This window comes from Lates calcarifer, unplaced genomic scaffold (assembly GCF_001640805.2).
Source record: "Lates calcarifer isolate ASB-BC8 unplaced genomic scaffold, TLL_Latcal_v3 _unitig_3880_quiver_1468, whole genome shotgun sequence".
Classification (NCBI taxonomy): domain Eukaryota; kingdom Metazoa; phylum Chordata; class Actinopteri; family Centropomidae; genus Lates; species Lates calcarifer.
The window spans coordinates 5,519-18,355 of NW_026116586.1; the positions used below are offsets into that span (position 1 = coordinate 5,519).

The following is a 12,837-nucleotide window of genomic DNA, read 5'->3' on the forward strand; positions in this document are numbered from 1 at the left end:
ATTTATCACTATGAAAATGTTGAATTTTTGAGTGATGACAAAAGTACATCGCTGTTCAGGATGGCTAACATCACTCTATGTCCAAGTCAATGCACTAGTTAGGTTTTAGTCCTGTGTCAACTAAATGATGTTTTGAGTGGTTCAGGGGGAGCTTTGTCAAGTCTGAGAAAATAACCCTCATGACATGATGGTGTTTCCTCAGCTAGGGCTTGGAGACTATAAACAGAACACCTGACTTATAAACTGGAGATGTGAAGCTTGAGAGATGTGATTATTAACCAGCCAGGAAGGAACAATCTCAGTGTTTTTGGAGCTTGACCCATATTATTAAATGTTAGGATAACTCAGTCTTTGCTGGAATTTTTTGCTGCAACCATATTTTCATTCTATCTCCTGTGAGACCCCCAACATTATAGGAGTGCAATACTGAATCCCTAGAATACCCCTTTAGGGTAACCTTAATTTCATCCACACAATAGGCCAAACAATACTTACAATTTTGGTTCTGACCAATGTTGTCCCAGCTTAGTATGTATAATGACTCCTAATACCACAGTAACCATGAGCATCAGCAGCTATTTCAAGGGAGAGGTCTCCAGCCCGAGCCAAGAAATCAGAAAACAAACTAACTGTTTGCCTTGACACTGGACAGTCAATGTAACCAAGGACCATTCTCTATATTATTAAGAGCTGATGTGAAAGCTGAACCTTCATGCTCTGTCCCAGAGGTACGAAAATCAGAATCACACAGACATTTGTATCAATTCAAATAACTGAAAATTTAGTCCCACAACTTTACCGTCACTCAACAGGATTTTGTGGTTCACTCCATTTGTCAACACGTGAGCAGCAAAATTAAAAAAAGGGATGTAGGTTAAAAGCAAGAATGTAAGTGAACTTAAACAGGAGATCAGTCTGTCATCATTCAAAAGCTCTCTTTATCTTAGTGAAGAAACTAGGCATAAGAAGCTGCTCCCTGACAGGATGTTAGTGTGGGCACAGCCTGGACCAAACCTGGACTTCAGTTATGTACCAAATCTAAACATGATATTTACATTGACCTTTCATCATATTAACCTAATCCATTTTAAAATGTCTGTTCCTACAGTAAACATACTGGTAAACGTGATAAAAGGGAACGCAGCCCTTCCAACTACTGGCCCCACCTGCAGGTAGATGTGTGTGTGAAACAGAGAACTCTTGACCAGGATATGGACTGTCTGGCTGTACTGTCGTCCTCAGGCTGCTGGCAATTCTGTCTCCCACCTGTCCCCCCAAACCTAACATATACAACTGCTTTTGAAAATGGACTGATTTACAATCATTCTTGTGGAGAGATGAGACATGTGAGTGTCTGTGTGTCTGTGCATGTAGTCCTGTGTTCCAGTTACACACTCCACATCTGCACGGTCTCATCCTGTGAGTTTCTCTCCTCACATTAAGGCGGTCTGATCTGATCTTTATACCTCAAATCTGCTGGTCACTCAGTCCCTCTGGATCCACAGCAAACTGATGCGTGCAGGGTCAGGCCCGGACCCCCCTCGTCCCACACACACCAACTGAGGCTGACGGCTGCCCAGTGCTCATGGGAGGTCGGCAACAAATCAGGAGCTGGAGGGAGAGTCCACTGGAATCCTTCTCCAACAGGGACCAACACTTTCAGAAAGATCTCATGCTGTCTTCTCTTTGCCATTGAACGGGAGCACCAGTAACATCAGCTAAAACCCGGTAGCTCTTTTAGTGTGTGCTGCTGTTGATTCCAGATTAGGTAGTTCAGTCTAACCCAGAGCCAAGTGTTGGCTCATCCACAGACTCCAGTCCCGGCTTCTCTGTGGTCTGTCTGTCTGTCTGTCTGTCTATCTGTGAGCTTATGGCCTCAGCTCCAGCTGGTGCTCTGGAGTTCTTGGCGGAGCCAGGATGGCAGCGGTTGTCCCAGTCGATTGAGCAGACGCAGCAGCTCCATGTTGTGCTCACGGTAGTACTCAGCCAGAAAGGCACGCGACTGTCCATGCAGACACACACACAAGGAAAGGTCAGAGATCAGTAGAACTTGGAGAGAAATAATCTGATATAATATACAGATGTTGAAAATGTGATGATAAATAGAGGTTTACTCAGCAGCTGCTGAACCTTTAAAGGATAACTCTGGTTTCCTAAATATATGATCTATAAAAAGTGCATTTGTAGGAGACTATTTTCAGCAATGGCGGGCTTATGTGGGTGGGTGGGGAGCTGGGGCAAATTAATAACAGGGTGGGGGGTGAACAAAAAAAACAAAAAACTCCTTTTTTTCTTCTCTCTTTTCTTTTTTCCTGAATTTAAAACCACAATGTAAAAAAGGGCTGTCCTTGTCTTGTCATGCATGACTACATGTATGTGATGTTTAGTATTGTGTGCATATGTCAACCACTTTTTATGTGTGTTTTTCCTTCACCAGTAAAAAAAATAATAAAATACACACACACACACACACACACAAAGTCACGACATGTTGATCAGAGAGCACAGTGAAAGCTACAGGGTTATGGACAGGTTGTGGCTGCTTGTTGAGCGCAGATATTAGTCACCATCCAAGTTCACAAGCAGTGTGGCTGCTGATCCCACCATCATATTTGTGTGAACTCGTGATGCCACAGTATTCCTGGATCTCAGCTGTTAACTTGGTGAGTATGATATTATTATTACTGATAGAGCTGATGGCCAAAATTAGACCCGAGTTTTAGTGAACCAAAATGATCCTTTAAAGAGCTTGCACATGCCAGTCAATGAGTAAAGTACAGTGATGACAGTGTGAGGTGTAGGTGTACCTCAGGACTCATCTCTGGGTACTTCCTGCCTTTACTCTTCCCCAGGCATTTAGCTCGACCTCCTTCCACTCGCTGACACCAGAAACCTTTGCTGTCATCATACCTGAAGACATATAGTATGTTACAGTCAAACACTTCTTGCATATAGTAGAGGAGTATAGGAAGAATAATTGCTGGGTTACTCTCTCTCTCATGCTTTTTTGTTGCTTTCAAACAGAATGTTGAACTTTTCCTTCATGGATACAGGTCCTCTAGATGAACTGTGTGTGTGTGTGTGTGTGTGTGTGTGTGTGTGTGTGTGTGCGTGTGTGCGCGCGTGTGTTACAAACATTAGAGCCTGGGTGTAGTTGAAGATGGGAGTGACACCGAGGAATCTCTGGATTCCCTCCATCACCAGAGCTGGGTTGGTCCGCAGCAGGGCTCCATCCACAATGTGCAACTAAAACACATGCATGTGCACACAAACACACAGTCAGTGTCATCCATGACTCACATCTGGACGTTTCAGTCAAGCTCTTTGTGGCAACATTTGAGAGGAAGTCATTGCATTATAGGGGTCTGTGACTCATGTGACTGATGAACGTCATTCAGGACCCTGTACTTCATGACACAAAACAATGCAAAGAGCTTTGGCAGACCCATCTGACTAGCTAACATTACGTGTCTGTAATGTGGTGAAAGACAGATCTCTATGACATTCCAGGGCTGAAATGTTGATTTCAGAGTTAATTCAATATTGATATTAGAACCATCTGACATCAGATGTGCAACCTTGTAAAAATACCTGGATTGACACCAGCTCTTGAGTTTGACAGTGAACCAATGTCCACCTGCCACAGTGTGTGTTACCTGGCTGGGCTGGTAGTGTTGCAGCCAGCGCTCCAGGTGAGTAGCATAGGCCCCTGGGTTAAGGCAGCGTCTCTGAAGGGCCAGCAGGTCCTTGGGGGCTGAAGGGCCTGCTGTCACCACTAAATGGAAAGTGTTGTTGATGGCTGCAGGGTCCTGATGGGCCCTCTGGTGCTGTGGTCACACACACACACACACACACACACACACACACACACACACACACACACACACACACACACAAATCAAGTAAAGTGACAGTGAAGTGGGTTTTCAACTGCCACAAGGAACCTGTCCAGTCTGACACAGTCCTGAATGTGTGTACAGTGCAGAATGAGTGGTAGTTTCTCACCTGGTACCAGGAGTAAGCTCTGTCAGCTGGGTTGATGAGCACTGCCAGGATTTTGGCTCTAGGTAGCAGGGCAGCAGCTCTTTTAGAAGCTACCTCTGTGTCAAAGTAGTTGGCACTCTTTTCAAACATGAAATCTGTGCTGACATTAGAAGGGAATGGGAAGAAATCCATGTACCTGTGGAGAACACAAATAAAACCAATACTCATCGTAAAAACATCACAACCCTGAATCGTTTCACTTTACATTTTATTTTGTTATCATTTGAATCACAGTCATTTCTGGCACTGGTCAACAGAGAAGACTCCTTGCTGTCAAAGTGAAAACAGATCTCTACAAACTGGTCAAATCCTAGTACACAGCCTAAAGTTAGCATGTAGTCGAGACACCTTTGGCTGCACTTACAGCTCATTCTTCTTTATGAAACTGCTCAGGCCCAGTGAGTGAACAACAGTTTGACACAGATTCTGGATCGGACTGAAGTCTTGAACTCTGACGGAACTTTAACACTGTGGTTTCAAAGCTTTGGCTGTAGGTTTTCTTTTTTTTGGTTAATCATTTATTCACATGTAGGTTTATTCCTGGAGTAGTGTCCCTAAACTGGCAACAAACCTGCATGTGACTACCAGGAGATATTCCTCTACTGGCAGCTCAGCAAAGAAGAATTTTATATTAAAACATCTGTGACTTTGGTCTGTGGAATTTGTTCCTCATTCATGGCCAGTATGGAGAGGAGGAATCATTACCTTTAGCAACCCTTTAAATGTACATACAGTATGTTGTGTGAGTATGGTGTTAAGATAGACTTGGGAAAACATCTGAACCTATGCTTTAACCCTTTCAAGCATCAGTTTAGCCAAACTGAATCTCAGAAAATGAGACATCTAAAGAAAAAAGAAGCAACACAAAAAAATCGTGACACGAGTCCAAATTTAGGCCATGCTGTATTCAGATTGTGACTGAGTGTTGAGAACTCTCCGAAGGCAGTGTACAGAATGTCAGTCTTTACCAGTCAATCCCGTTGTCATAGTTTGCTCCACTGAAGAACTGGATCTCCTCGAAGGTGGTGGGACTGGGGAAAGAACTGGTAATTGCTGGGTGGAGGCTCAGGAATGAATGAAGTGCTGTAGTGCCTTTAAGGAAACACAGAACATTTACCATAACGAAGAGAGAGATATACAGACAAAGATAAAGATGAAAATGGAGATGGAGATGGAGAGAGTGTGGTACCTGTTTTCTGTGGTCCAATGACGAGGAACTTGGGAAGTCTGTCACAAGTTTTTTCTTTAGACCAGATATCTTTGTGTCTCTTGTCATGACAAGGGTTCTGAAAAATAACGTGGTTCATTAAATTCTTTTGTTTTTAGGTCATCTGTCTGTTCATCCCATTCTTGTGAATGTGATATCTTTGAAATGTCTTGCAGGAATTTTGGAGGTCAACGGTCAAAGGTCAAGATCACTATGAACACACTCTTGTGAACACAATACATCTGGAGAGCCAAGAAGGAATTTCATTATATCTGGTACCAACATTGACCTCCAAAATCGCATCAGATGAACCAATACATTTCAGTGGTCAAAGGTCACCGTGACCATACAAAACACATATTTGGCCACATCTCAAGAATTCACATGTTAATTGACTGTAAGTGGACTGGTTGGTGACATCAAAGAGCAAATACATTCAACACAGCACTGAAGAAAATTTGCTGTACACCTGTGGTGTTTACTTTCACCTGGACAAACAGTACGTTAATTCTTGCTTGATTTAATGATTAGCTACGATATAAATTAAGAACAAAACTGTCCACAGGGGATTCGGACAATGACAACTTTATAGCTATTCCTCTCAAAAACCCATTAAAACAGTAAAATGTCAGATTCTAAACAAAGTCTTTTCCTTTCCACTGAAGCTAACCTCAAACTTGGAAAAATACCAGAACAAAACTGGTATACCAACCTGCCAGAGTGGGTCTCTTTCCTCAGGGAAGATCTGGAAGTATTTTTCAGCGAGCTTAACGGGGGGCAATGTCTGCAGCCTGAGGTTAGTCCAACACTGGACAAACTTCACCAAAGACTCAAAGGTGTAGAGACCAAGCCTGTCGTTGCCATAATTAGATAGGTGGGTCATGAAGATACTGATCTGGATTGAGAGGGCACAGTGTATTTTACAAGTTAGTTTAAAATTTACTGGAACTGTTGTTCTAAAATTCAGTTAGCTGCAACTGGTAAATTATCAAGATCTGAGGAACAAATTTAGTAGAATAATAATCATAATTTACACATAAAAATACAGCGTCACATCCATGCATGCAGAACAATATAACAAAAACATATTTGGTAACACTTTCTGTCCATTGAAATGTTTATTAATATCTTTGTTAACTAACCCCTCATGTGGGGCCCATGAGTGCTGTACAAACAGACAATGAATAAACATTTTTAAACCAATGTCCAGCAGTGCTGCCTGTCATACTGCATGAACGGTGTATGACTTACAAAAAGAGCTAAGAATAACAAAATGAAGCTCTAATCAGTGCAGCCATCTAATGGCACATGTTGATGACAGATGGTTAAGTGCCTACAACTGGATCATAGTTTATTAGACCATTTAACAAATGTTATTAACTGCTTATAAAAGCTAAATAGGGGGTCCTAAAGTAAAGTGACACCACATATCTATTACAATTACAAACAAACCAGTCCAAATAAAACTGGATACCACAAGAATACAGATCACTTTGACATGTTGTGATTGATGATGATGTGATGTGATTTTATGTGTGTTTGTGTTTGCGTGTATGCATTGCAGGTGGTTCTCTTACAGGGTTTAGGAGGACCGTGAGGAAGAGTTCCCCCCCTCTGATACTCTTGTCCAGTTCCTTTGAGCCTCCTGGGTATTCATTATAGAAGATTGTATGTGTGAACAGACCACAGGTCTGCCGAGGCAACACCTAAAAAAATACACAAAGAGAGTTTTTTGGTGTATATTTGTATATTGTGTATGTGTGTTCTTCAGTCTCTGTCTTGTTGACATTTCTGTAAACTAACATTTAAACTACTTTTTTAGATCAGGATTTGTGGTCAGATGGGAATCAGCAATTATTCAGTACAATACTGGACCTGGGATGTCCTGGGCTGATCTGCAGGATATTAGCTATGGCTAATTCAGGTATCTTCTCATCAACTGCTCCAGCTATAAAAAGCCTGATCCATTTTTGACCATTTATTTGTTCGTTCTGTATACTGTGATTGAATGCCCCATTGCACTCCTTTAAAAGACAGGAGCTGCACAGCAGTTAAAACAAATAAACAGGAACCAGCATTTTTAGTCAGTGTGCATCTGGGGGCAGTGCACACGGGTAAGAAACATTATTTTGCATGTACTTCAGTCATATTTTACAAGTGTATCAAGCATGAAGAGCTGTTGGTTGAAAATCTACATTCATATGCAAACATGAAAAATAATATTTATTTCAGCAGGAGATTAAAGTAAAAAGGTCAAATCCAAATCCAATCACAAAAGACTAACACTGAAATTCCTCTCTGTCTGACACAAAATACTACAGGAAAATATAAAGAATATTATTGGATATTACTCTTTAGTTTATATGGAGTGGAAATCCCCTCTTCAGACAAAGTCTAATACAATCTCTTTTCGCAAATAAAAGTGTAGGTTTATGACCAAACAACAGTGAGGCATTTATCCAGCTTTGATCCACACAGTAATTGCAAGATGGGCAACTACAACTTTATGTCTGGTCTGACACATCATATGTTCCATTTTTGCCCACTAGGAGGTGCTGCAGGTCTTTGTCCAACAAGGCAACCACTTCAAGTGCAGGGACCTTAAACTCTGGAATATTTTGTACCACTGCATGGATGTACCATGCTCATAAATGTGCAGGTTTTTCTGTCTACTATGTGCTATGAATTTTTATTTTTTTTATTTTATTATGTGATACTAATGTCTATGACACATACTGCTGACACTGAACTGAGCCTTGTTACCAAGCTGTATCTAAAACAAGCTACAGAGACTTTGTTTGTGTGTTGCAGTGGTCAAACTTTACATGTGAATAACTTAAAGGCAGTTTTCAGAAATAATGTCTCACAAGCTTTTTTCTGCAGTTTTCACAGAGAACTATTTTTCAGCACCGATGCGCAGAGCTGTTATGTTTCATTATCACCTCCACATATACCGTAATGGAAAGTTTAGCCATGGGAACAATGATGCAATGCAAGTACTGCTCAAGGACTGCAGACCAACCTGGATCCCATTGTGGATGAAGCCACGGCGGTACCGAGCTGGCCTCAGATGGGGGTATTCCTCTGTACTGGTCACCTTGATGCCCCACACAGACTTCCAGGCCTCATAGAGCTGGCTGTGAACTGGGTAAACCCCAGAGTGGTGTGGAGCCACGGCATAGCCCATATCTGTTGGGATACCATGCTCCTGGAGAGGAGGGGGTGTGGAGTGAAGACAGAATGCCAGCAAATGAATAGGTGGAAGGGGAGGAGAGGCAAGAGGGTTAAAAGAAAGTTATCATCAGGAGAACAGAGCAGAGAGGTAATGAAGCAGATACACATATGCACGTGTGTACTGATGGTATGAATCCCCAATATCTCTACAATCTTTCACTTCAACAGTGTTGTTTCTACTTACGTCTACAACACAAGAGATTATGAAGAAAGAGAAAGATCTCAGTACTGCAGTAAAGCCATTACTACTCATGTAGCCACATAGTCCTTAAACTGGCAATGCAGTGCCACATGCCTTTGACTATTCCTGTAACCACACTAACAAATGCAAAACTACATTCTCCTTCGTTTCTCCATCACTATGTGATGCTGGCCATGTCTGCAGTGCACTGGTGCTGCTAACCTGAGCAAAGATCTTGTTGAGCCTCATCTGCTCAGCTAAGACACTGACATTGTGAAAGAGGTGAGGCTGCATGTGGCTCCACATGTGAGGAAACCACCAAAAGTCCATTCTGTGTTGCAGCAGCATGTCATCTCCTCGATCCTCCTCATCAGTACCTGAAAACAAACACACACACACACACACACACACACACACACACACACACACACACACACACACACACACACACACACACACACACACACACACACAGTGTTTAAACATAATTAATGTGATCTGATTCACATTTAATGCTGTTTCTATGTCACATTGAGTGCTTCTGCATCAGTTATGTTCACTCAGTTTTTTGTGTCAAAGCAATCTCTGGTCTTATGTGACTTCACATAAGATTATTCCAATGGGCTCTACACACAGATGGACAGATTTTTAATTGTGAAAAAGATGGCACTGCTGTAACACAAATGCTGCGTTTTTTAAACTCTCCTCTAACAGATACAAATGCAAAAATCCACAGCTGTTTTATAAGAGAATTTTAGACAGAAAGATAAGCTGATATAATTATGTCAGATGTTACATACCTGTGTGATAAAACTTCCCAGAAAATCCCAAGTTGAAGGTGAAATTAGGGACCAGTGCTCTCAGTTTGTTTTGAGTGTTGAGCAACGCCTGTAAAAAGGGGAAAAATATACTCAGTGACAACACAAAGTTTCTACTTATAGTTATTCAAGACAGCAATTAAGCATTCCTGCTGACATTTTTGACATGTGTGATACATTTTATAGAGCTGGATGAAAACGAACCACTACACTGCCAACTTCATACTAATACTTTTGATACTTATATCTTTATGCTGATGTGACGATACCTCATATGGTGACAATCTGTCAGCTCTTTTCTAAGTGCAGCAATCAACAATATAAAGAGTTCTATTAACATGCATCTCATTAAGTGCCAGTGCTGGCTTTTTACATGTACAGACAGCTGACACAAACTAATTAAATACCCTTCCAATTTCTAGCATGAGTCATTGATTCCCACCACAGTCATTTCTAAGGAGTGGTTAGCATGGTAAAACCTGTGCTTACAACAACCTTTCCCAAGATGCAAATGGCACTGAAATTTTAATTTTTGTGTTCTTCTTAATACCCAGGGGCCTGTGAGTTTCAGTTCATTTCAGTTGGCTACCAAAACCCACTGGTAGAGAGTTTAAAATGTTTTAAAATTGCAGAGTGACTTTACCAGCTATTCTCTGTTTCTGTCTGTTGTTTGCTGCAGAGTAGGTAGTGTACAGTGGTTTTTTCCTCTGAAAACAGCTGCCTGCTGCAGCCAAAAACAACACAGAGCGGTGAGACTCAACCAATATAGTAAAGTTGTGGTCTGGACATATAAACAATGAGCTCAAGTTCATTATAGCACCATAAAGCCAAGGGGAGCTGCAGATTAAGCTGGTAAGTCTCTTTAGGTTCATCACTATCACAGGCACCTCTCACACTGTCATTTCATACATTGATTGTTATCATAAAAACACAGAATATGGGCACTTTAATGGGAATAACTGATCCTTCCTACTTCATGTTCATTGCATATTTACATTATAAATATTTAACTCCTACAAAAAATGGATCCTTTAACTACTAATCTATTACTGTTTTTAAATGAATGTCAGCATCTCAAAATCAACCACTACACAAAGGCAACTTAAATCGATCACCTCTACCTTAATATTATTGTGGACTTGTGTGAGACTTTGGCTGAGACCTCTGGCCTACCCACCTCTACGTCTGACACCTTCATACGGGTTCCCTCCTTGCCAACAAAAATATCATCCACATCTACCAGGATATGGCGGTCCAAGGACAAACACAGCCTCTTCCCTGTCAGGTAGGCGATGGCGTCTACAAACACCAGCTTGTGAAGCCAATAGTTGAGGTTGTTCCCAAAAAGAACTCTTTGAATACCATCATGGAGCCCCAAGTCCTGGACCACTGTTGCATGGAGGGTCCGCAGGGGGCTGGGTCCAAAATGTGCTAGTGCCTCAGAGGACTTGGTGCTGGCCAGAAGCACTGGTTCATAAGTAGAGTGGTTAGACTGAAAAATGGTCCAGTCCTCCCCTGGTAAAGAGCCCTGCTCCACCTGGTTGGGCTTGGTGATGTAGAGTAGAGGAGCACTGGGATTGATGCGGTAGTCCCTGAGTCCCAGGTGTGAATGTAGAAAGAGAGGGAACCCTTTAAGCTGTGCACTGAGAAGAGAGTTTTCATTAGCTTTGAAGAAGCCAATGACACCTACTCCATACTCAGCACAGTACTTGTCCAGCAAGTCACGGTTCCACGCATCCAGGTTGACATATTTCAACACATTTTCATAGATGATAAGTGTGTAGCGTCCACGGTTACGCTCTGTCAATGTGGGCATGTCACCTTTACCAGGAGCAATCTCTGTCCGGTAGTGGAAGCGGCTAGACTCTAATATGGCTACAATCTCCTGGCCCAGCTGGGAGTAGATGCTCTCTACAAACACCAGAACTACAGGCTCTGTCCTGGAATTGTCCACCGCCTTCACCTGCCGTAATCGTCCCTGCCGCGGGGGAAGGAAAAGTGGTGCCCTCTGGACACCAGGCCCTCCTCCAGCGGCCCCCGTACTGGCTCCTGGTGACATCCCTCCTCCACCACAGTCACTGAATGGTAAAGGGGGGGCCTCCTTGATTTTGGGGCTGTTGGAGACATAGTAAGCTAGGAAGGCCATGGACAGCAAGCAGAAGATGATGAGTGCCAGGATGAGGCGGTGAAGCTCCAGCTGGCGGACTCCTCGCATTAGCTTCCACACACCCAAGCCTGCACCTACCATGGTGTTGGAGGGGAGCGGCAGGACTGGGCAGAAAGCAGCAGGGGTGAACAGACAAAAAGAGCAGAGAGGTGAAGTAGGGGTAAGAGGAGGAGGGAGTGGAGGAGGGAGATCGAGCAGTAGATACTGGCACTAAGCTGTGCTGAGGAATAGCCATTTACACTAGGTCACCATGGCCAGCATTATCCATTACCTGCTCTACACCTCTAGCTCTGCAGCACAAAAACAATGAATGGAAGGATAGATTATTTGATGGATGGAATGTAAAATATCAGGAGATCCAAGAAGAAGAAATGGAAGTTGGTTTAATAAAAGCAAACGCCAACACAGGTGGTGTCTGCCTGAAGACCAGTTGGGTCCTGAATATCTGATCCAAAGTTCAGCCTTAGCCTTAGTTTGGTTAGTTCTCTCTTTCAAGCAGCCATGCAGGTGTCTCTGTATGTGGAAGTGTCCCTCTGTAGAGTAGCTTGTAGCTTGTGTAGTCTCTCAGCAGTGGGAGTGTCTGTGCCAGTGGTCTGTGCTTTGGGGCTGAACCCCCTCAGGCCACTTAGCCTGGACATCCCAGAAAAAGACACCTAGAGGATGAAGGCAAAGAGGGGTGAGAGAACAAGAGATAAGTTTTCGATTAGCATTCATTTCTTAAAGCTGCTCTGTACAATTCTGACACATCTGCAGACTCAAAGGGCAGTGACTTTGAATTTTGCCTCCAGTCCTCCGACTCATGCAACCATATTGGTTGTTTGCTCCTACACTTTATTTAGACTAAGAGGACCGTTTCCTAAAGCACTGCCCCCTACCCATGGCAAGACGTATTGCAGAGTGGCAGCACACCAACCGAAGACAGGGCTTCATCATCATGGTAACAGTAATTAACATGTGGTTAATGTTACGGAACAGTATCTGTTTGGTTAGATTTAGGAAAAAAATATGGTTTTGGTTAAAATAGCTTAGCAAAGAAACAACAATAACTGAGCTTTTAAACTGGTTTTAAACTTGTCTCATATACCTGTCCCATACAGTTTTGATGTGGGAGGAGTTATTTGGGGCATCTTGAAGAAAAAATCCTATTCATTTCCACACAGATACTGAACATACAAAATTTTGCTAA

General features: G+C 42.6%; 1 protein-coding gene across 1 annotated transcript; it reads right to left on the bottom strand.

Moving 5' to 3' along the window:
• Positions 1 to 1,388: 1,388 nt before the first annotated feature.
• Positions 1,389 to 12,340, bottom strand: LOC108894859 (bifunctional heparan sulfate N-deacetylase/N-sulfotransferase 2). Its single transcript, XM_018693483.2, has 13 exons — positions 10,662 to 12,340; positions 9,467 to 9,554; positions 8,889 to 9,043; positions 8,274 to 8,459; positions 6,829 to 6,957; positions 5,964 to 6,146; positions 5,234 to 5,330; positions 5,013 to 5,136; positions 4,006 to 4,180; positions 3,657 to 3,827; positions 3,137 to 3,246; positions 2,808 to 2,910; positions 1,389 to 2,002 (listed from the first exon to the last, which is right to left on the bottom strand). Exons 1-13 carry the CDS (start codon positions 11,730 to 11,732, stop codon positions 1,877 to 1,879), a joined length of 2,718 nt encoding a protein of 905 aa, XP_018548999.1. The 5' UTR covers positions 11,733 to 12,340; the 3' UTR covers positions 1,389 to 1,876.
• Between the last annotated feature and the right edge of the window lie 497 nt (positions 12,341 to 12,837).

Coding starts and splice junctions, on each gene's coding strand:
- LOC108894859 (XM_018693483.2), bottom strand. CDS start 11,732: ATGGTAGGTGCAGGCTTGGGTGTGTGGAAGCTAATGCGAGGAGTCCGC. Junction 3,828..4,005: donor GAGCTTACTCCTGGTACCAG/GTGAGAAACTAC, acceptor GTGTGACCACAG/CACCAGAGGGCCCATCAGGA. Junction 2,003..2,807: donor ACCCAGAGATGAGTCCTGAG/GTACACCTACAC, acceptor CTGCATGGACAG/TCGCGTGCCTTTCTGGCTGA.